At 42.1% G+C, this 24,875-nt stretch overlaps 1 protein-coding gene across 1 annotated transcript in view; it reads right to left on the minus strand.

Moving 5' to 3' along the window:
* Positions 1–5,912: 5,912 nt before the first annotated feature.
* ALG13 (ALG13 UDP-N-acetylglucosaminyltransferase subunit) overlaps positions 5,913–24,875 on the minus strand; it is a 30,737-nt gene continuing 11,774 nt past the window's right edge. Inside the window, exons 13-28 of the mRNA XM_055818207.1 lie at positions 24,465–24,573; positions 23,189–23,253; positions 22,185–22,285; positions 21,304–21,431; positions 20,359–20,596; positions 20,090–20,194; positions 19,721–19,877; positions 17,576–17,708; positions 17,067–17,102; positions 16,869–16,924; positions 16,184–16,246; positions 15,517–15,834; positions 14,296–14,437; positions 9,048–9,088; positions 8,011–8,194; positions 5,913–6,863 (exon numbers count right to left, since the gene is read on the minus strand). Coding sequence (XP_055674182.1) covers positions 6,598–6,863; positions 8,011–8,194; positions 9,048–9,088; positions 14,296–14,437; positions 15,517–15,834; positions 16,184–16,246; positions 16,869–16,924; positions 17,067–17,102; positions 17,576–17,708; positions 19,721–19,877; positions 20,090–20,194; positions 20,359–20,596; positions 21,304–21,431; positions 22,185–22,285; positions 23,189–23,253; positions 24,465–24,573 — 2,142 coding nt within the window. The 3' untranslated portion in view covers positions 5,913–6,597. The remainder of the gene's footprint in view (positions 6,864–8,010; positions 8,195–9,047; positions 9,089–14,295; positions 14,438–15,516; positions 15,835–16,183; positions 16,247–16,868; positions 16,925–17,066; positions 17,103–17,575; positions 17,709–19,720; positions 19,878–20,089; positions 20,195–20,358; positions 20,597–21,303; positions 21,432–22,184; positions 22,286–23,188; positions 23,254–24,464; positions 24,574–24,875) is intronic.

A 24,875-nucleotide genomic window follows, 5' to 3' on the forward strand; every position in this document is an offset into this window, starting at 1 on the left:
GTTAGATGGGCCACTAATTTCATCATTCGAGGATATTTCACTTCCTCTTAAAAGCCAGTTTTCTCTAACACAACGAAACCAAGCAGTCGTCACAGCTATGAGGACAGAACGATGCTTTATCTTGGGGTAGCCCCCAGCACCCTGAAGCTGGCAGCAAAACGGTCACCTGCTCCAGGGAAGGCAAGACTCAGCATCTGGAATAAAAGTATTGCCATAAACTGAGCCTAACGCCTAAGAACACCCTGCCAGGACTCAGGCACGTGCTCCTGTCACTGCAGACTGCCCCACTTGCAGAGATGACTGAACAGCAGTAGCTGCCTGCGTACGTGCTCTTAGCCTGTGGCTCGCACCTGCTGAACTCTCACACTTGCCACAACTCAGCTGACTGGGAAATCTGGGAAGCAGCAACGACTTGATCACACGTAGGAGCTTCTAGATACAGGCCTGCCCTGCAACATTTAAACTCTGATCTTATTTCAAAGCTATAAAGTCCTGGTCCAAAGGTTTTATCTTCCTCTCTTATAAAAAAAGCAGTTACTTAGAAGTCTGGGTCTGGATTTATATGTTGAATATCTTCCACATATAATGCAGTCTCTGACAGTGTAATTTTATAAAAGAGAAAGGCATCCAGCAGCACTGCAGAGAGAACTGGAAGCTGAGTGAGCAAAACTGAGCTAGAAAAACAACTTGCCGTAGGAAGGGGTTCGGTGTTCTTATGTGGCCAAGGGGCAAGCAGAGCACAGGAGCGATAGCCAGCGATAGCCCAGCAGGCTAATGCTGCTGGCAGGCGGAATCGGCGCGCGTTTTCTCTACAGTATTTATAATAATTATCTTCAACAACAGATGGATTTTACAATTCAAAAGACTTCAGAATCATGCCTCTGGCGAGCAGCAGTAACGCAGTGGATGTTAATGCACGCAGAGTAGAGCAGGACTAGCAGTACGCCGGCCACGGAGGAGGGCTGCATGGTGCGGGACTGGGGAGGGGGCGCAGGGCACACGCCGAGAGGGTGACACTCGCCACCTGACTGCAACAGGGCACAGGCTGGGCACAGAGTTTGGAGAACAGAGGTGCACTCTGGTGCCTGGCAGCCTGCAGGGAAACGCAGGCAGACCGAAACCCGCTCCTTCTGAGGGCAGAAAGATTTGCAGCAGCTTAGAAAAGACCGACATACTTTAAAACACCAGCAGCTCGCACCCAAGCACACAAGAACTACGGCTGATCACTGCTGCTTTCATCCTGCAGTTTCAGAAGAGAAGAGGTTTGACTCTCTGGCTGTTCGGAAGGGCTCCGAGCTCCGAAGCGCTCCCATCTCACGGAGCACTCGGTGGTGCTGCCAGCTCGTGCATTCTTCCCGCACAGCCTTCAGGTGTTAATTTGAGCCCCTGCCTTTCATATATAAAAAACACGGTGTGGAAAAGGAGGCGGCAAGCATGGCTAGCGCAGACTTGGCTGCATGACTCTTCTGTTTTCCCTTTTAAAGGCTGAATGGCCATCCATAAAAAAAGAAGAAAAATTAAAGCCATATTTCAGGATCAAATTCTTCCTTTAAAAATTCATTATTATGCAACATACTTCAAAAAACCCTAAAGAAAGGGGGTGGGGGGTGGGGGAGGAGGGAAATCAATCTGAAGAAAAATAATTGTTCCCAATAGAAATCAATACTCATGGATTTTTCTGCGCTTCTGTTTAAAGATAAAATATGCTTATGGCTGCAAGCTATATCCTGCTACCCCTGTTCACAGCAGATCTGCGATTCTGCCGGGCAGGAAAGACCCAGAGCATTGCTCTGGTACCAAATTGTAACAGAGCAATCATCAACGCTGTGCAAAGGTAAACAAGTCTGGATGATCACCTGGCTGACACTGGCTTCCCCACGAAAAAAATAATAAAAAAAATAAAAGACCCTGAGCCCACACCTTGGCACCCACAGACCACACATACACACACTCCCCCCAACAAAAAAACCCCTCTCAAACAAACCCCCGGAATTCTGAGTAATTTTGATGTGAATTATCTCATAGCTTCTGAGAAGGCAACTGTTCTGTAGCAATTAGCCACTAGAACACTTAAGCACAAAACTAGGAATATTCATTAGTAGAGGGATCCTGCAGCCAGAGCTAGTAACCTCTGGATGAGGAAATGGCTGAGGTATGGTGCAGGGCAGCCGTGGTGTAGGCAGAGCTGGGGGGGGTGGCAGCACCCGTAGAGTTACTATAGTGCAACTCAACTCTGGAAAGCAGAATTGGAAGTAAGAGACTCCAGCATTGCTGTCCACGAAACGGCTGCGTTTCCCAGCCTGCGGAGAGCGTTCCCAGGCAGCAGCAGGAACGCTCCGACCGCGTCCCACGGCCCCTGCCTGCCAGTCCCAAAGGTTCACTCTATGCCTAACCAGTCCTGGCAAAAGTACACCTATCAAGTCACAGACGTACCTCAGGACATCAAAACCGTAAGTGAACCGGCCACATATTACATATGCTATTATATCAATTAATGTAATTTTCATGTATCTCAAAGTGGCCAACGTGGCCACAATAGCCATGGCTAATACTGAATGATCCAGCTACTAGAAGGGTAAGCAAAACCATGCAAAACACTTCACTCGGTACCCAAATTATCAGTCAGTGTTTCTAATTTAAAAAAAAAAAAATAAATTACTTTAGGAGTCAAACTAATACCAGAAGATAAACCCCCAACACTTCGCTATGATAACCATTTGTGCAGAAAAAAGCGCAAGGCCGTCTCAGTGACAGCAGAAGAAAAGAGGCATTATTCATAGCTAAAGGCTGAAAGTGGAAGATACTCACTTCTGTGCTTGACAGCAACCGTTTAGTATATGACTGATGGCACTCGTGACTGAGACGGAAACACTTTATGACTCCATCATGGAGACCGTACTTGGGAGTCTGTTCCATTTTAAAGTTCATAAAAGAAGTCACGTGCTTTACTAGTTCCTTCAGAGATTAGTCCAGTGGATACTTTTTCAGAGAAAGGATGCAAATAATCCTGTGGTACCTTCTCCCTTTCTAGACAAAGGTCTGTGCAAGTTGAGTGCTCCTCTAGAGGCAGAAATACAAAGGCCAGGGTCCTACCCACCACCAATTACATTGTAAAATAATTTTGCTTGCCTGTCTTTTTATTGTTTTAAAACCAGCAAAGCAGCTTATAATAAAATTAGTTTGTCAGGGGTCATTCTCATCATGCTTTAACTTTTCACCTGGCTCTTCCATCTTGAAAAGCCGTGATTAAATTGCCAAGTTATATGTACAGCAATTAAAAGATTTAAGGAGACAAACCAAAAGCCAAGCTTGCAACCCTCCCAACACAGGATTATATTAACATCTTCTCTTAAGGAAAGAAAAAAAGTCTCAAGAGTTTTAAGGAAATAAAAGTGCTGCGCCAATTTAAGATAAACCTATAAGGAGTCATGTATTCCTACTATGTTTTTCCTTTCATGGTTACTTAAAAGGGATACCAAAGGAAGCACACATTTTCCCCTCTCAAATCTGCAGTCAATCCCACTTTCACCAGCACTTAAGTGATGAACAAAGAAAAAAAGTAAAAAAAAATAAATCACTAAACAGTAGCATGGGCCCATAGACTTGATCTCAGCTTTGGGAAATGGCACTGTCTGAAGCTACTGACTTCACCTCCTTATCTAAAGCAGGCTGGTGGCATTTCGAGGACTCAAAGTCCCTACAAGATCTGGCAGCCATGGCTTTCAGAATCCAGCTCAGAGACCGAAACACTGAAGTCACATGAAAGACAAAATTACTTGTTAAATAAGTGTCCTTGTTGGTTCTTGGGACCTCCAGCACTGAGCCCCCATAACACAAAACACTGCTGCTGTGTATTTAGGTTAAGAAGTGCTGCGCATTTGTACAGCTTTCCCCCCACATCATCCACCCCCCGAGATTTTCACACACCACATTTTCATAACTTACTGGTAAAGCAGGAAAAGCAGCGCTGTCTTCTCGTTCAATTTCATAGAAAGTTATCGTTTCTTCGGGTCCCTGAGGCTCCTCTCCATTCCCTGGGACAAACCCATACTGACACTCCTTATTCACACACTGCAGCTGGCGGCGGCTACGGCTGTAGGAGCTTTAGAAACACGAGAGGAGGTCAAGAATCACCACCAGCTGCAGTCCCACCTTGCTTTCATTGCTCAGTTTGAACTCAGTTCTTTTTGGAGAGGCCCAATAAATCTGCTGCTTCATGCTGTGCCACTGACAGCCGACTCAGCCCTCCGCACACCACCATCCTCCCCAACTCGTTTAGAGCAAGGTTTCGTAAAGAGGTTTGTAGTCACTTACCAGGACCTGCAGGAGAAATTCTCATAGCATCTCTTTCCTGGACTGGGGTAGAATGCTATTTGAGGGCCAACCATGTTGTGCCTGTTTATAAATCGGGCAGATCCCCTAAGTTTAAAGGGCAAAAGGTGCAATTACCAGGAAGTGCCTCTCAGATGGAACTCACTGTAGTTTTACCTATTCAATAGCACAAAGTCTCTCCTGACTAGTCTGCAGCAAGAATGAACAGAAAACAAGCAGTGATCTCAAGACAGGTTTTCAAGGCTTCGTACCTTGGCATCCCAAATCCACGGTTACGTCTTTGAGGAGGATTCTGAGGACGGTAGGGTTTGTGAGGTGCCACGCAGCGAACAGGAGATTGCCTCTCACTACTGCCAAAAATTGCTTCCCCTCCATGCTCCCTACCAAAGAAGGCAGAAATAGCTGAAGCTGTTGTACATGACGCAGTGGCAACTCCTACCCAGAGGACTTCTGCTCCAGTCTGAGTGCTACATGTAGGGACAAGGCTGAATAACCAAGTTTTCTTTTACTGCCTTAACCAATAACTCAACTCAGGAGAAAAATTAACTGTAGGAAACAGGGGGAGAAAGGAGCTTCTGTCTTCTGAAAAGAACTTTCTAGCAAAACACTTGGCTTTGATGGCTAGAGATGACAAGGAGAAAACACAAAGCACAGACTTTTTCCCATGCAAGTTCCCATTGCAATTGCCATGCCAATTCAGGGGCAGCTGTCCCCTTCAAAACATGAAGGCAAGAAGTCAGCACTGAAGTTACAACTAAGTCATTTTAAGCCAAAGCAAGTGACGTGTTTTTTTTTTTTTTAAAAAAGACTTTAAATGTTTCTCTTTGAGACGTAGGAAAAAAATGGGGAGTGAAGATGTAACCAAAACCAGAAGACACCCAAGTCCACAGCTGCAGTGTGCGCACTCTACCTGGCCTCCCTGCAGAAAGGGGAGATACTGTGACTGGCTGAACTGCTGTTTGTGGGGGAATTGCTGTTGTGGCACCGGCTGGAGTGGAGGCAGCAGAACTGGAGGAGAAGCCTGTAGCTGGAGCAGTATAAACACCTGTGGAGGTTGAGATTGCTGCAGAGTTCACCACCACCTGGAAGAGAGTCACAGTAGTCAGACTGCCTCTACAAAGTAGTAAATGTGTTAAGTGTCTTTGATGGTTTTCAGGGCCTCCGGCACTGAGCCGGCATAACCCACACTTGTGCCCTTGTTTGTTACCCCAGGACAGGGCTGTGCCACCACAATGTCCCCAGGGCTGCGGCAGGGCCCAACCTGCACCTGCTTCTTGTTGATTTTGCATGTGCAGTGCACGTTTCTATCAAGGACAGAGCCTGTGCAGACAGGCATTTGAAAGAATTGCAGTTCGCACGCAGACTATTCAATGTTTTCTTCCTAACCTTATCAACAAAAGCACAGCCAGAGCTTTCCACTGCACTTCATTCTCATGCTGAAAGCTCTCGCTACTTTCTCACAGAAGGCTGGAGCAGCTTTATCCCGCACAACTACCCTTCTTCAGTCCAGCCCGCTGATGACTAATTGTCAGGAATGTAACCTGCCAGTGACAAATGACCACTCGTTTTCATGTGTTCAATGCTTTTATTTTGTGCTATCAGTGCAAATTAAACACCAAGACTACCACCATTTGTGCAACAGCTTTCAAAAAACAAGTCTCACAAACATACAGCAATGTACAACAGATGAAAACAGTATTCTTACACTTTCAAGAGTCACGAAACTACACAGAATGAAAAGGAACAGAAGAAATACAGCCATTACACATAGGTGACCACTAGTGGCAAAGAGGTTTTGTTTTGTGACATCCGAAAATCCAACCCATTTCAAAAGTTTTCACCCTCTAACGACCCTGTGCCCAATTTTTATCCATAGTTGTAATGACAACCTATTTCAGTGCTTCAACAAGAACCATGCGTCCAAGTGTTATAGTGCAACCCCTCAGAGGTACATGATGCCACATTCCTTTAGTTATAGCATATATATTTTTACACCCTTTACGTAGTCAAATTCAAACTGTGTTCCTTGCACTATAGTCTATGTATACTCTTTTCTTATGCTTTCCTACATAACTGACTAGAACAACATCCTGCCACATCATCGCTAGCATAATCTTAAAGAGAAACATGTCATTTGAATGCAGTTTAATCAACTGACCCAGCTCACTGAGACAGGTTAACCTTTATGAAACAGTATTAACACATAGTTGACAAACAAAACACAAGAGGAATCAAGGCCAAGAAGCGATCGTATAGCTTCCATATTTACATTCCTGGAGACACATCATGATGTGAAGGGTTAGGGGAGGCAACATAGCTGACTTGGTGCAGCGGTCCAGAATTTACGACATTAGCGATTTGTGGAGCATTTCCATATGGTGGATTTACTGGATGCCAGGTACTAATATAGCGATAGGCAGGCACTAAAGAATCAAACCCAGGAGGAGACTGCTGACTGAAGGGGTCCGACACGATGGGGTAATATACTGGCCCATAGGAGAGGGGTGGAGGCTCTGCATTTTGAAAGTTACCTTAAAAAAAAAACACACACACACCAAATTTTACCATATCTATGGCCTTTCAATGCAGACCTTCATTACCATAAACACATCATTATTTTGGTGGCCAAAAGGGAAAGTTCATTTAGATGACAGTTTTATGCCCGTATCTGTCCCTCCTAATGGAGAGGTCAAAATCATTTTGGGTCTTAAGTTAGACTAGAAGACAACTTGCTCATCTTCTCACTAAAATGTTTAAGAATTACTTAGCAACATACTGCTTTTTCAAGTGGCAGCTTTTTCAAACGGGACTCAAGTAGAGCGCTAGTGTATTCTTCCATTTGATCTCTGGCGATATGACACTGATCTATGCCAAAGAACCGCCCCAGCTCAACAGGCTGAAGCATCATCAGAGCTATAAGCTGCCATGCCTCCAAGCAATAGTTACGTTATGATGCTCTCCAATACTGACTGTTTGCTGTGTTCCATAGATTTTAATGAACTAGGCATCTGACTTTTGACATCTTTTTCCTCATTTAATACAATCCTCCTATTCACTGCCAGGCACACCTACAAGCTTGCTACAAAGCTGTTAGGTGAAACTAAGTTTTGCTGTAAACTTTACACACAGTAAGAGATGCGGCCAGCAGGACGGGACGGCTACTCAGGAGGTAACAGCTCAGCATGCCGAGCCTAAACCCGAGGTTTGCAACGTACTCCTTTTAAAAATTCCCATGGAGCTGAAGTACCGATGCTCAGTGCTTGACAAAACTCAGCTGTCTCCTTTACTTCAAATACAAGCATTCTGTTTTGATACCGTGACTATCTGCTTATGAGCAAAGATATTCCTTCACGGTTTTAAAAAAAAAAATAATCTCCCAAGTTAGAGTACCTAGCACAGGCCTAGGAAGGATTCACTTCTTCCTTTGTATGGCTTTAGAAAGCCCTTGACACATGGGTGGCTACACCAGTGACTCTGACATACTTTAAGTAGTACCACAAATGGCAGAGGAGCTTGTGATAACCCCTTACAAGGTTTATTCTCTGTCCTCCCAACCTCACACTTCCTACAGGACAGCAAATCTGCAGGCAAGTAGCTCCTACGGAGCAGTCACACCCTGAAAACCTACTCCCTCACTTCTCATTAGTTGTGTACATGGTCCTATACCCAAATACTAACCATTTGCAGGTGCTTCTAAGGGAACCTGGTGGAATTCAGGTCGCCCAGCATCCGTGTAGAGCTGAGGGACTGACTGATCTAGGACAGGAGCTGGCTCAGCATACGCTGGATAAACTTCTACAGGTGATGGTGGCAGCACAGGCTGTATGTACATCATGGAAGGCCAACAGCTCTGATGGTAATACTTTAAGAAAAGGAAAAAAAACCATACAACGTCACACATACAACCACATAATCTCCAGCCCTCCTCCAAATGACTAGTAGTTTCAGATCTAAAGTAAGGAAGAAGTGCTTTTTTCCATTCCTAGCCCCTTAAGATACTGCACACACCAAAAAAAACCAATACAGCCTACCAGAAAAGATACTTTAACACTTGCAGCAATAGCCACCTTGGTTCCACACTGCTGTCATGTCGGAAATCTTTACAGAGAAAGAAATTCTCAACTATTGACTGTCATACTCAAAGAGATTTTTCCTATTTCTTCAGCTGAAGAAGCTGACATTACTTCTTTTACTTCCCTGAGCAGCAGCACTGACACTGCATATGACTGCTTGTGCAGAGAATACTCTTCAGCAGAGCAAGAGCTCCCAGAACACAGAGAAATGGTGCTAACCAGTCTGAACACAGCTGTACAAGTCCTAGAAGACTCAAACCACACATCACTAAAAGGTCTTTGATGTCGTGTGTAAGTACACAAATTTTCTTAAGAATGGCTCAGGTTCTTCCCCTTATCTTCATGGAAAGAACAATATTTATCCACAATCCTGTGCAAAAACAAAAGCAAAACCAAGAAACCCACCACCACAACCCAAAGTAAAACAGCTAAAAATCATACTAGCATGCTTCACATTTTGAGTTAGAACTTTACTTCCCGAGCTGACTTTAATCTTCACCAAGCAAGCCTATACATATTAATAGTCAAGTGCACAGGATGCACATTTATCACACTTGGAAGTCTTAAATACATCAGTACATTTGGCAAGAAAACCAGCAATTTCTACAAGCAATTTACTATACTCATTTTAAAAGCACTTACTTGCAATCCCAGATTAAAATAATACCGCAAGACCTTTGTATCTGAAATTAAAGGACATGACATTAGAATAGAAGACTATGAACAGAGAAGCAAAAGAGATTTACACCCATTAAGAGCATTTTATTTTCAGTTACTCCATGAATAACAGTATTTTAGCACTACTTTAAAGTTTCGAGGATAAAGAATATATCTTGAACATAAATAGTTGTTAAAACTAGTTTATCTTTTTAAGTTAATCCAGTTAGATATTTGTGTAATAGAGCATTTGTCTGACCAACTTAATAAACTTCAACAATTACATTAGCTTTAATTTTGGTTTATTCATCTTGATTACTCAAGTGATAATTGTCAGTGTTGTTACAAGCCTCTACTCTCTAAGCAACTAGGACGTAAGCAATTCTGGCTTCCTACTAAGGCTGGGGTTTTAGAGGAAAAAGATTTTTTCAAATAAAAATTTGATTATGAGCCCCTAAATTAAGTTGACCTCTACATGCACTCCCTCCCTTCCTCACTACAGAAATGAGAAAGGGTTTGGAAGCACGCAGACAGGCAGAGGGGCAGACTTCTTATACACCAGTGACAATTCACCCACACATCATATGCACACACTGCATACATACTGCAAACCACCGTTCTGGGCTGGTATGAGGGACAAGAGGCCAGCTCCACAGAGACTCCAGACTTAACAACGGGCAGTGTGAAACTGACTCCACCACTGTCCCCACCTTCACAGCTTTGCTGAGCAATGACCACAGAGACGTGCCAATGGGGAGAACACACATGGCAATCCTAAGACCTTCTGACCTAGTTTTGGGAGTCCCCCCAAATCGTTGTATTGAGTCAGAAAACAGGGGTAGGGGGAAGTATACAAGGAATATGTTCCTTCCTTCTCCCTCCTCACAAGGGTAGTCAGTTCCTTGCTTTCTTGCAAGTAGTCTTTTACTTCTGTCTTCCACGTACCAAATAATTTGCCCCCAGGCAAATACATGATAGGCTGAGAAGCAATCCCAGATGTGTGGAAGAACTTTAAAAGCTCTCTCCAAGAACAACAGTGTTTTGAACTTAGAAATGTGTTTCCAAATGTCCAAAAACAGCAAAGCAGTTTTAAACCTTTAAAGTTGATTGTTGAAAGGTAAAAACAGAGACAATGCATGTTTTAAGGCTATAATGCAGTTCTGGAACTGTGCATGAGAAAAATTGATGATTGCTGCTCAGATTCCAATACAGATTTGTTTTGAAGGCTTGGGAAGAGCAAGTCACCTGTTCCACAACAGCAGTGGGTTTGCATGTGTGTGCATGCACACAGGCTTTGCTTTAGTGCTGCTGGAGCTGACAGGGAAAGCTGGGAAATGACACAAAAGGAGCAAGCCACTAAGGACTTCAACTTAGCAATGCCTCCAGAGTTACCACACACACCATACAGACCAGGGCCTTGGCTCCACATTGCTTCCCTGTCCACCCCCCTACACACACACTTTCCCAGCCCTGCTCTTTTTCAGTGTCTCGTATCATATTTTGCTACAGACAGGCACAGCATCAAAAGTGCAGCCCCCGGTCTTGAAATACACAAGGATTCGTTCCTCTGCTGCTGTTGCCAATTCTCAACACTCTTACTGTTCAGCATATTTGATCAGGGCAAAAATCCACGCAGCTATTTTAGGAAGAGCACACAGATCTTTCCTTACATCTAACAGCTGTAAGCTCGCTCCTCAAAGTGCTGGGTGATTTGGCTGTGACATTGACCACAGTCAGTAGAAATATTAAAAATAACCCAAAGGCTCACATAAATGCTAACTTTTTAGTATCTAGCTGAAACCGCATCTACATTTGGAACCTTTTTTTTTTTAAATCAGATTTTGTTCTTCAATTGTTTATGCAAGTCTATGCAAAACAAGTGTAAGAGCTGAATGAAACAGCTGCTTCATAGCAGCGATAACAGTACAAAGGAAGAGCTGGGAGGCTGAAGTGACGAACTGATACTGGAAATACTGACATCTGTGGAATGCTGGAACAGAAGCCAGTACAGTAGGAGACAGTTTTTGTTTATATTCCTCTAAGATGTCTAGAAGTCAGCTCAATCTTCAGTAAAACATGACTACCTTATGAAGCAATAGCTAAGCCAAAAAATAGTAAACATGAAATACTTCTCAGCCTGACATGAAAACATAAAGACCACGTGAACTACTGATAAAAATCTCATCTCACAATGCATCAGAACAAAAATAATGATAAAATTTTTACTGTGCTGATGGGAAGCTCTGGTCAATCCTGACCACTACTGCAGGCTCCAGAACACAGCAATATCAAGTGGCCTTTTTTCAACAGCTCCTTCAAATGCAAGGGAGCAGGCAAGGGTAGAATAAACAGTTCACAAGTCCCAAGCTCCGTCAAAGAAAGATCCAAGAGACTCTGAAAACTGCAACAGATACAAATGTACCAAGTAACAGTAAGGCACGTAGCAGGTTCTCCTCCTTCATGCTGTTGACAAGCCACGCTCCCAATCTATACCAGGCCGGCAAGTATCTTGAGCCAAGTGCACAGAACTCTAGGTCAAGTATACCTCATACTTTACCCTGCACTACTCCAAAGCTTCTGGATTTCTTAACTTAAAGGCCATTTAGATTATACTACAGCAGTGTGACAATACAAACGGTACATGCAATTCCTTATTAGCTACCAACATTAAATCCTTAAAAAAAATTTCTGGAGTCTATGCCAAGAAGGACATGGCCAATATTATGTGGAGTGACTCAGCTGAAGAGCTACATGCAGGGTCTGAAGAGGTTATTAATCCATATCCACTCCAGATTCTTGTCAGTACACTTAACACCCAATTCTCCCAAGTGCTGAAAGCCTCAGTTAAGGGCATTCAACTAAAGCTGAAAACCATTAACTCTGATGTGTGCATAGTATCATCTAAAGTGATAATACTGCAGCAGGAAAGTGGAAAACAGAATATTTAAGATAAACAAAACCAGGAAGCAAGAGCATTTGCAAGAGAGCACAGTTACTGCAGAGCACATTAGCAGCATCTGTGAAAGCAGCAGAGCTTTGAGCAGCCATGCCATAGGGTTTTGGAAACTGCCTTTTTCCAGATCAACTTCCGGTAGGACAAGCATGTTACATGGTAAATTCAACTGAAAGAATCCATACCATTTCAGCCCAAAGCTGTTCTGCACCTCCAGATGTAGCTAGCTGAACTGTAGATACCAAAAGTTGCTGTTTATCTTACTAAAAATTAGACCTCCAGGACTAGCACACTGAGGACTCTCCCACACAGGGACCACAGAGCTACTTTAGATGGCAATAGATTGAATCAAGCATGAAAACAATTTGCACTACTAAAATATTTTAAGTATTTTATTAGAATAAAAGCCAAAAGCTTTACATTCTGATGCAATAGAAGCTCCTACTGCCATATACCTGAAATAAAGTATACAAGGATGGGGTTTTCTGGGGGGGGCAAGGCGGGGAGGAGATCAAATCGGTTATTGTGAAACCACTTTTCAAATAGCACAAAAGGGAACACCTGGGATTTCACAGAGTCTACATATATGCAGCTGGATCTTCCCCTCGCTCACCCCAAAATAAAAAGCTATACTCTACGCCAACAGGGAACATGGGAGATTCAGAAATTTGAACTAAAGGCTGTAAGTCTGACAAAATCATGTCATTTGCTGTGTCTACACACAGCTATTACAGTAAGCCAGCTACGATGCACAGACTTGCAATATATCCAGTGTATGGGAGTATATTTAAAAAGGCTGCGTACTTAAAACCAGTGTGCAGAGATAGACCCACTACTTGAACAATAAAAACGTAAACAGCCTGCCAGTTTTGCACTGCTGCTCTTCAAAGTAGGCTACAGCTTTACCTCTAGCTTGGCCTCACTACTGCCAAAAACAGCTTCCCCCCATGCTCCCTGCCAGAGAACACAGCAATAGCTGAAGTTGTTGTACATGATGCAGTGGCAACACAGGTAACCACAAATGAACTCACTCCTACCCAGAGGACTTCTGCTCCAGTCTGAGTGCTACACATAGGGACAAGCTGCATCTTGCTATCAAGAGGACAAGGAGGCTGAATAACTAAGTTTTCTTTTTCAGCCCTTCTAAGTTCTTAACCCTTAGTGCAGTTTGAACCAATATGCTGCCAAAAGACTGAGCAAGGGGATGTGCAGAGTGGAGCATTTTCTACAACTGTCCAAAACTACGCACAACCAGCCACCCTTATCAGCTAAGGCGAGACAGTGCACCACAGAACAGTTTTATCTGCCTCTTAGGATGTGTGCAGTGATGCAATGGTGGCACACTTGGGCCTCACAGCATTCCCCACCTAGTGAAAAACAAATTATGTAGCGTAACAGCAAGCAGTACTGTTACTCCTGTAGATAAGAGGCACTTCATGAAAAGGACAGCAGACAGCTTGATCTTCGGGTTATTAAACAAATCTCTGAATTACAAACTCAGTTTATGCTTTGTGAACCATAAACATGACAGAATGAGGGGATAAATTAATAACAAAAAAAATAATCAAATATGTATATGCCTGTTGTACTGCTTAGCAAGCTTGGCTGTCTGATGCAACCTTGCATGGTATGCCCATACTTTTAAATTCTAAGAGCAAGGTGACTGAAGACTACCACTTTCAAAATGAAGTCCATGTTAAACTGATAAAACTGAAAGCCATTTCTGAGCTCTTTGCTAGTGGGTTCTATGTTTGTCGCTTAATAGCTGAAATATACCTTAAACACTGTTAAAATTAATGACAGTATATGAAAATGCTATGCCCCTGCAGATGGCCCTACACTTTATCCCCGGTTTGTGATACCACAGAATAACATCTTGGAGCCATACAGGAAAGCCACACAATGTACCGCTGAACTGTGCAACAGCACCATTTTATGAATACAAAGATTTGCGTGTATTTCAATCAGCTACCGGAAAAATGCTCCACCAAGAACAAGCATGACATAGACCAAGCACCCTCTGCCTTGGTATTCGTTTCTTTGGGACACTGTCTAAAGCTGCAGTAATCCCATTTTTGAGTCAGATACGAACTTGCTATTCAGAACTGGGAATTAAAAACATTTTTAGTGTAAGCATCCATATTATTTCTCACTCCCTGCAAGCTGCAAAGAGCCCTTTTTTCTCACTATAGGTATTCTGTTAAGTTTCCATGGAGAACACAAATCAGAAGTGTGCCGAAGAGCAACAGCAGTGGTAAAAGCACAAAATACCATCATTACCTCGAGGCAGATCACTGCCACTGGGATCACAAGAATAAGGTGGAAGAATGGCACCAGCTTCTCCCACCTCACTAACTGGAGGAAGAGGAGCTGAATAAACTGGGAACGGCACCGAAGAAACTGCTACAATCAGAAGGAAACTAAAGTCAAGTCAAATTTGCAATGGCATGTCAAATGAGCAAGATGCTGAATTACACAATTAAGCACGCACTTATTATCTTACTGCCCCTAAATTCAAGCTTTAACAAAGTTCTCTTTAGTAATCACTTTAGAAGATGTCCAGAAGAAATCTTAAAACCAGATGGGAAGGTTCTAATTGCACAAGCCTTAACCATATGTCTATCTGCAAGCTTCATAACGCAGTTCAGATAGATGTCTTTTTCAATCGCTTCTTCATACTAGAAGGCAGGCCAGACTTTCCTTACATAACTGTCTGTCCTAGAACAACAGGGAACAGACTAATCACTTCAGGTAACCAGAAGTGTGACAAAAAAACCACAAATATAGGGGAAGGTTCAAGATATTCAAGGATAAAAATAATTTGGACAGACTACTGTTAAATATTCATTAGGTGGCCCACAACTCTAACACACCAGCAGGTTATTTGTAATGGCATCAGCGAGTAGACAGCTAGAGAACTCTGCTGACTAAACTCTCATGCAGAACGGGAAGAAACAAAACAAGGAAAAAAATAACGCAAAGGGAGACTGAATTGATCAGAATTGACGGGCGATAGTTTTTTGGATGCTAAATGAAGTATTAAAGAAAACATGAAAAGTCCTCTCTATAATAAGGGAAAAAAATTTTCTTAATATTTCACAAGAACAAAGTAGATACAGGTAAGTGCACCACTTGACAAATCACAATTTTGATCTCCTTGCACAGAAATAACTAAGCACAGAACCTAAGGGCCACAAAAATCCATCAGACATTTGTGTGGATCCTGAACCATTGCAGCCAGTTAGTCTTTTGGAGGGGACAGTAAAGTCTCAGGACCAGTATCTCAACTCAAGAGGAAATTTTTAACTGTAGGAAGTAGAGGGTGAAGGGAGCTTCTGCCTTCTGAAAAGAACTTTTTAGCAGAATACTTGGCGTTGATGGCTAAAGACGACAAGGAGAGAACACAAAGCACAGAACTCTGATTCCCATGCAAATTCAGGGGCAGCTGTCCCCTTCAAAACATGAAAGCAAGAAGTCAGCACTGAAGTTACAACTAAGTCATTTTAAGCCAAAGCAAGTGATGTGTTTTTTTTTTAAAAAAAGACTTTTAATATTTGTCTTTGAGATGTAGGAAAAAAAATGGGGAGTGAAGATGTAACCAAAACCAGAAGACACCCAAGTCCACAGCTGCAGTGTGCGCACTCTACCTGGCCTCCCTGCAGAAAGGGGAGATACTGTGACTGGCTGAACTGCTGTTTGTGGGGGAATTGCTGTTGTGGCACTGGCTGGAGTGGAGGCAGCAGAACTGGAGGAGAAGCCTGTAGCTGGAGCAGTATAAACACCTGTGGAGGTTGAGATTGCTGCAGAGTTCACCATCACCTGGAAGAGAGTCACAGTAGTCAGACTGCCTCCAAAATTGGTTTTGACAACACCTACGGAAATACCACATAGTTCAACAAATCTCATGTCACAAATGCATTTTGGAAGTCCTAGCTGTAACAGCAGCTAACTAGCCACATTCTCTAAAAATTGGCTGGAAAATACCAGTTTAGAGTTGTGGACATCTGCAAGGCATCTTCTCACCCTTCTGCTTTGCTTAGATTTATAGGGAATCGTATTGTTTGCTACAAGATGCTGTAAGGGGCAGGTAGAGAGACCCCACAAACTGACACTAAGCAGGCCGAGCGGCCATCCCCCCGTGGGTTTACCACAAAGTACTAGATACTACCTTCTGGTGATAGCTGTAGGAAGCCACTCCATTCTGAGGCGACGCAGAAACAGTCCCTTCATCCTGAAGGGATTCCAAAGCAAAACATGAACCATTTAAAAGGCAAAGTAGTCACAAGGCACACATGCCACACCCCTAATTTTTTTTATTTATGAACTAAACACACACACAGAGGATTGTTTGTAACTCAAGTAAAAGCAGTTTTATTCCAACATGCACAGGACTGGCTTTCATACCCACTGCAGACCACTAGGTAACTAAAGATTTAGTTTCAGATTACAAAAAGACAATACTCCAAAATCAGTTCTATCAGAGGTGAGACCTCTCTAATCCCACAGTGGAGGAATAAGACTAACTGGAATAGGACTTGAAGGGTAAAAACAAGTGCTTTATGGAGCAGCAAGAGTAGTAAACAGCACTCATACACACTTTCCCTTTGCAGGGAGGAAGCTGGAAAATCATTAATATAGCTAGTACAATTTAGACTGTACTTGCAGACTCAGATAAAACCCTTACCATTCAGGGAGGGAAAGGGGGGATGAATATATAAATGAAACTATCATTCCTTTCTTCCAAAAGAAGTCTCTGACCTCCTATGTTAAGCATGCATCCAAGGACAGTTTCTATGAAGAATGCCACACACTTCAAGGGTTCCTAATCTGAACAGACAGCAACTAAAGCTTACCAAGTTTGCTGTAGATTCTGCTGAACTAAATACTGCTGCAGTTTCACAGTCAGGATCTGGAGAGTACAGGCAAAATTAATAAAAAACCCCCCAACCAAACAAGGAGAATTCTAATCCTTCAGAAACTTATAAAAAGGTCATAATGAGTGCACTACATTCACTGAGTGTTCTCGCAGTAAAGACTAAAGTTTTACTTACCTGGAGGTGCATAGATATATTCCTCATGAAATTTCCCTACAAGGGAGAGACCAGGAAACGGATTCAGAAAAAAACCAAACAAACCACAAACAAAAAAGCCTAAAGCTGAAGTTACCACCACTACATTTCAGTGCATGCATTAATGTGCTGTTTTCAGTATCATCTTGTTTTGTGCAGAAGAGGTACTGTATCTTGAGTGTTTCTCTCATTTTGTTATTCCACCAAGTATCAATGTTGCCATTTCCAAATTTACAGCATGCATTTTTTTAAGGAGCAACTTGGTTTTTTACAGATCTACACAATCACAAGGGTGATGACGTAGCAAGTTAAACAGAAGTAACACATTTCTATCAGACAACAAAGAAAAACAACGTGCTTACACACATATTCAAACTTGCAATAAACAGGTATTAAGGAGATGTAAGGAACCTACTTTGACAATCAAAAGCATATGGAGGATCTTCTAAACTTGTCTTTTCTTTTCACCCACTAATCCTTTAAGAACTCACCATTTTCGGTTGTTTCCTCTTCCTCCTCTGAGGAATTCAGGGTCTGCTTGTTAGGTGGAGCAGAGCTTGGGCTTCTTCCTGCTAACCAAAATCCTGGTCGACCATGAACAACAGGAGCAGGGCTACCTTCGCTCTAAAAAGCAAAGTCAAAAGTGTATATTTAGAAATAGTTTAAACTCTTTCCATGCTCTACATACAGACACGCACAGTAGAAACAGGCTGGCAGACCAATCTTGCTGCAACCAAAACTTAATAGAATTACCACGTGTGTCCATTCCTATGTGCCTCGACCGTGGCAACACAGTTGTGGACACACTTCACCTTTTGCTCTGCCTAGCATGCTTAAAGTAATTTTTGAAGACCTGCTACTGTACTATGCCATACAGTCAAGCTGCTCCCTCCCAAAACTTAGCCAGCTTTATCTCAAGCTCAAACAAAGCTTTAAAGGAAGGAGCAGACCCCAGACAACAGCTAAGACTGCTATCCCCAAAATGCTCCTGTGTTCCTCATCCTGGAGCACTCCCACTGCATCACCAGCCAATCAGTTCACCCAAATACTTTAATTATCATGAAAAAAACTGTTATCTTTAGTCACAACTAGTGAAACCCATGGGCAGCTGCTGGCATAGACACCACTGCCTGCACTAACTTCACCCACACATGCAAGCCTGACTCTTTTGGAAAGCAGCACCCATCAAGGTTTCCCATAGGACTCTTAACACTTCACATGCCCTTTGTCTTTGCACTGAAGTCAGTCCTTGGCTGCACCACAATTTAAAATATAGAGTTCTCTGAAGCAGGACTATAGGATTGAGATGCTTGAGTAAAAGAAGTTGATTCACTCTTTAGTGATGGCTAAGGTGAGACTCAAAATTCTCCTCAGAAGACATGGTGAGTATGAGATCGATAAAGTGCTCAGAGAGGCTTGTAAGATTTCCAAGGTTGAAGCAGAGGTGGTCAGAAGATTCTCCCACCAGGCCTCTAGTAGGATGGCAGAGTTTTCTGCGAGATGCATCTTTCCCCAGGAAATGTTATATTCCTTTACTAAACAAGACAAGGAACAGACAGAGAAAAGGCTTTGGCATTGACAATAACAAAGTCACTGAATGAAAATGAAAAAATACTCATTAGGAGCTGCAGGTGTATAGTTTAGCAATGGGGAGGAGGAAAAGCTAGTAAACTACATTGGTTTCACGTCAGGAAAAAAAATTGCAGGACAATCTGTCCTTACTTCTTTACACTCTTGGGAGGAAAATCAGAGCAAAGATTACAGAGCTAGCAAAAGGACAAATTAAAAAATGGCTGCTGCTGAAACAGCCCTGAGCAGGTTCCCCCTCTCATTTAAATATAACATTTGTTAAAGTTAACTGCCTCAACACAGTAAAAAGAAATTCACACCTACGAGGGTTTTCTTTAAAAAAAATAAAGATCTGCTTTCCCATTGAGAAACCTAGGTATCGATTGATTTTTTTGTAGTATTCCCAGCTTTGTACTAGGCTTAGAATACAAATAAAAGGAAAATATTTATTACTTATTACTTTTTTATTTTATTAAGAACACACTGTGCCACTAACTACAACCCAACACAAAAACTGTTTTAAGAGAAGTATACATTTGGAATTTTCTCCTGTTTCTGTAGCAGAAGAAACTGCTTCAGGAACAACATGCTAGCCCAAAACGTCACAAGTATAAATTCATAGCAACAATCCAGGCTATCACTATACAATAGTTTCTGAATCTAGTTAAATAAATGATAAATTACAGTGTGGCAAACAAGTGAAAAGCTTTCTCCCACAGTATTTAGCGCTAGACAAACATCCACAGTAGGAAAGGATATTTTTTGTTTTCAAACTGCAACAGAAAGAAGGAATGTTACCCTACTTTCATGAAAATATACTAAAGCAAAACCAAGTGCTGTGGTGAGAGGAGGGACAAAAAAAGGGGAACATTTAGAAAAACTGAAGTTTTAAGCAGGTTTTACTGGACCTAGACTCATTTGAGCCTTCCCTTCTCAAAAACACATTCACTGCTAGAAAGCAACAAGCTGCTGTGTATTTAGGTTAAGAAGTGCTGCACATTTGTACAGCTTTCCCCCCACATCACCCACCCCCCGAGATTTTCACACACCACATTTTCATAACTTACTGGTAAAGCAGGAAAAGCAGCGCTGTCTTCTCGTTCAATTTCATAGAAAGTTATCGTTTCTTCGGGTCCCTGAGGCTCCTCTCCATTCCCTGGGACAAACCCATACTGACACTCCTTATTCACACACTGCAGCTGGCGGCGGCTACGGCTGTAGGAGCTTTAGAAACACGAGAGGAGGTCAAGAATCACCACCAGCTGCAGTCCCACCTTGCTTTCATTGCTCAGTTTGAACTCAGTTCTTTTTGGAGAGGCCCAATAAATCTGCTGCTTCATGCTGTGCCACTGACAGCCGACTCAGCCCTCCGCACACCACCATCCTCCCCAACTCGTTTAGAGCAAGGTTTCGTAAAGAGGTTTGTAGTCACTTACCAGGACCTGCAGGAGAAATTCTCATAGCATCTCTTTCCTGGACTGGGGTAGAATGCTATTTGAGGGCCAACCATGTTGTGCCTGTTTATAAATCGGGCAGATCCCCTAAGTTTAAAGGGCAAAAGGTGCAATTACCAGGAAGTGCCTCTCAGATGGAACTCACTGTAGTTTTACCTATTCAATAGCACAAAGTCTCTCCTGACTAGTCTGCAGCAAGAATGAACAGAAAACAAGCAGTGATCTCAAGACAGGTTTTCAAGGCTTCGTACCTTGGCATCCCAAATCCACGGTTATGTCTTTGAGGAGGATTCTGAGGATGGTAGGGTTCATAAGGCACCATGTTTCCACCACCCTGTGAGCAGTGAACTGGAGGAGAGCGCCCCGAAGAAACATGGTGCTGGAGCCGGGGTGGAAGAACTGGCTGACCCCTACTATAAGTCACAGTCATAAAGACTTCCTTTCCACGAACTTTCTTAAGCATTCTCTTCCGTGTTTTCATATCCATTTCTGTAGTTTCAGTTGAGGACAGAAAAGATAGATTTACACCTTAAAAGCTGACTCCAGAGCTACGTTCTCCTTACCATTTGAGAAGAGTCAGTATTTGGACACACAGAAAAGAATGAGGCAATGACCTATCCCAGGACAAGTACATTTTAAGTATGTAAATTTCAGACCCTTATTTTGAAGGCCCAAGTGGGCATTCTAAATTACAAGCAGAATACAAGCATCTCACATGGGAACACCTTCCCAACTTCAGCTGATCAAACCAGTACTCTGTGTTAAAAACTATTTATGAAGGCTGCATTTATTTATTTTAAAAATATTCCCTAAATTAAACAAATACAATCCGTATTTAATTGGCTGGGGAAGCCCTAACCTGTCCATGCATCTCTGCTAAGGCCAAATCATACAAGGTTTTTGGTTCACAGACCCAGTCTCTATGCATGGTTCTTGGGTGCCAACTTTCTTTTTGACAATTTTGAGCAATACCAGATTTGCAATGTATTTTCAATGGATTTGCTCTTTTGCAAGGGCAAATTCATCCCTCTGAAGAATCACTTGACATCAAATCCCTGCAGCGACCAAGTTTTATATCACAGGCTGAATTAAGTCACTTCCAATATCCAGACTGCTACTGTTAAAACTGTCGTGAGTGTCCCCCCCACTACGCCCAGCTCCAAAGGAAGGAATGTTTGTGGAAACCTTGTACAAACCTATTCCTGAGAAGTATCCACCTGTTATTTTCTGATAGGTTCCTCCTTTTCGGCTGGGAACCATATTCCAAGCAAAGACGGGCGCCACCTGTGTCACTGGTTTTAAGTTTGTGAAAGGGATTGTATGCCTACATGAAGAACACTGATGTTAGCAGCGCCACAAGGATACACTAAACTTAACTGCACAACAACATAAGCTAAAGCAACACTAAAAAGAAAATAGAAAACCCCACAAACTTAAGAGTGTAGGGACCTTGTGGAAATAAAAAAAGTATTTGTTTCTCTGACACCAAGCACACATTACTGTTAGTTGTTTATTAATAAAGCTAGATTTAGTCTCAACACTATTGACTTCCTGGTTCATTCTTCCCTGCATTTGTATGCCTTCAGCAGTACACCTGAAAGCATTTTAACAACATAGAATTTCTGCAGTATGTCATCAAGCTGAATTCTAGGTTTGGAGGAGAGCAAATGCTTTGAACAGCAAGGTGGAGAAAGTAATTAGACTCACCAGAACTACCAATTACTTAGTTGTTTGGGTACAACATAAAAACTCTATAGAGAAACCAACAGCAGAGGGTAATGTGCTATCCATGAATTAAGCCCAAACTGCAAAGATAACTTTCACATTCCAGAGAAGAAAGAGCAGCAAGATTTCACAGAAAGCATTACAATAATGGGTTTGGTCATTAGAAATCCAAGAGGAAAAATCTCCTGCAACATTCTATTTGAAGAGCAACAACCAAGTAGGAAGCAAAGCCTCACTTTAAAAGCCTAGGTTCTTTTTTCTTTCTGAAGTATCTTAATCCTATTTTAAGCATCTGTGAATATACAAACTCAAACAGAAAGTTCAAACATGAAGTCATCACCAAACTGCTTACTTTTCTGCCAGCTCCTCAACGAATACAGTCAATGTGTTGCCATCCTGTCCAACTTCCTGGATGTGAGCATTGTAGTACTTACCTCCTGGCTCCAGACGTACCTGGAGAGAGAGCAAGGGAAGCTCTAAAAAAGCCAAAGTGTATCACCAGCGCATTCAAAATACTGTCTACAAACCACTAACAACAAAGGCTGCTCCTATGGCACCGAGTTGGCCCCGGAATCTCAAATAAGACTTCAAAATAACAAGCAAAATAAAAAGCACTGTACTAACTTCAGGGAAGAAGGGCCCGGGGGGGTGGGGGAAGTCACTCTTGTGAGTGACTGAGAGCTAAGAAGATACCTGCTTTCTAACTTATTTTTATATACTGTGCCAAGCGGGTAAGTACCAAGGAAGACTGCTATTTAAGAACTTCAGGAGAACAGAAGATAAAACAGGAAATTGGGAAGTAAAGCTCTGCTCAGCCAGAAATAAGTCAGAGTGAATCATCAGCACTACCTCAAACAGCAATAAAAAAAAAAAAGCCCTCACTACATACAACATTGGAATACAAACAAAGCTGCCCTTCCTTTCAGCATCCTGACCAGATCATGTTATTCCTCCCTTTTTAGCTCTTACCTTTCTATTTTATAAAAATATTTGCTACGTTACTGTTAAGCAGAAGACTGTCCAGACTTGTTGCTGACCCCCACTGAAAATCTAATAGAAAACTACCTCAAATGCATACCCTCTGCATTTTGAGCTCTTGGTCTGGAAGTTCCACACTCACAGAACATATGTCACTGGTTCACAATGTCTTTCCAAGCAGCTTTTCCTTCATGCTACCCAATGCTTAAAGGTAGATTTTAGAAATAAATTAAATTAAAAAGAAAGTCAGATTAATAGCTACAAGAGAATGAGGAAAGCCTTGGAAAAATCTATGAAGTCAGATGATTTTATGGCTTACCACACTCCATTTGAAACAGTTTTAATAGTTTCACAACTGAGTCTCCTTTGAGTACTAACCTGACACTTGTCTCCTAAATAGTACTGTCTCCCAGCAAACACCATGTAGTCAGCTTTTTGAAGCTCTAAAAATAAATGAATAAATAAATAAAAAGGAAAAAGCCTTTGAACTACTGTTCTTTCTTCAAGTATCCTACAAGTACTTCATGACAACATCCAACTACAAATTATAGGCCAACTGAGTTACGCATTTTCTATGCATCAAACATTCCCCATAATAATGGCAAAGTAACTGTAGATGTTCCTGTAACAGACCATAACCAGGCTAAGTCACAGGAGATCAATAACATCCAGATAATGCAGTTACAGCACTACTGCTTCAATACTACAATGTCCTTTGTGATAGTAGCAAGTTAATCCTGCATGTAATACCAATCCTGGTATTAAGAATGTTGGACATGACTTGTCTTGCCAGAGTACTGGTGGCACTTGGCAAAACCGAGATGTTATCCAGGAAAAACTAACATTGCCTAAAGTCTCCTGGCTGCTAGATTTCAGTAGGCTTTTCTCTCCATTCCTTGCCTGGATTCTCTGTATGTCAGTACTCTACATAGATAATTAGTTACTATACACTGTTCCAAGAATTTTAATGACCCTCATTACTGCTTATGCAGTTGTAAAATGCTGGTGTTCTTTAGTATGCAAAGCACTTTGGGTCAGATATCAAACACCACTTTAGAACTTTTCTTTCTTGGTAACTTCTTGCTTTACAGATCAGCCATAGTGTATGCCAAGAAGCAGCAACCTATCCCAAGCCACAGAGACCATGAAATCTCTCCAGAATGTTCAAGCCCAGGAGAGCTGGGAAGCAAGAAAAAAACTCATTTGACAGATCTCAATGCTAAATTTGAGATCTCAATTATTATACAAATCTGAAGCCAAAATCGTGCTTTAAAAAGCATTAGTCCTTGCACATATGCTGCAACAAAACACTCTCAAATCTGAATGATGTCCAAGACAACAGAATGGTAACACAGAGTTCTGTACTCTGCTTTGAGTTCGTATTACCTATACTATAGTCATTAAGTAGCAGAGGTCAATTTTTTAGTAAACTTCTCACCATTATACAGTGTCAGAAGCAGTGTATCTCGTACTCTGAAATAAAGCCAAGAAGCCAGCTACTAGCAAGATGTATGAGCTACAAGTATCTGCTGGTATCCATTATCCTTCACGTATTTCAGCTGTGACAGAACAGGTGACATAGACCTCAGATTCATAAATTGAACATTGAGCCTTGTACAGAAAGAGTGGTTTGTTTTCCCCTTTTTAAAGATACCTTTTCTGCTGTCCAGCCAAACATCAAACTCCACATTTCGATAGATCTCAGGGTCCAGTGCCTTTAGCACTTTATAAGGAACAGGCATCTTTGATGGATTTTCTGGAGGCTAAAAACAAAAGTCAAAATCGAGCATTAACAAGTGCATTTAACGTGTTCAGCACAGTCTCTATCCTTGCCAGCATCTGTGGACCATTTTAAGATGTACACACACTATTTTCCAGAAACTTTCACTTCAGCTATATTTGCCTAAAAACTAAAGCTCAAAAATATCAAAACATGTTTAGGCATTCAGAAGCTGAGCAGGCTTTGGAAAGGTTAGAAACACACTGGCTCCAGAGTAACATTTGGGATGTTCTTTACTCAAAAAGAATCAAAGGAAGCTAACCAGACCAACGAAGCCCCAGCTTC

Source organism: Falco peregrinus, chromosome 13 (assembly GCF_023634155.1).
Source record: "Falco peregrinus isolate bFalPer1 chromosome 13, bFalPer1.pri, whole genome shotgun sequence".
Lineage (NCBI taxonomy): Eukaryota > Metazoa > Chordata > Aves > Falconiformes > Falconidae > Falco > Falco peregrinus.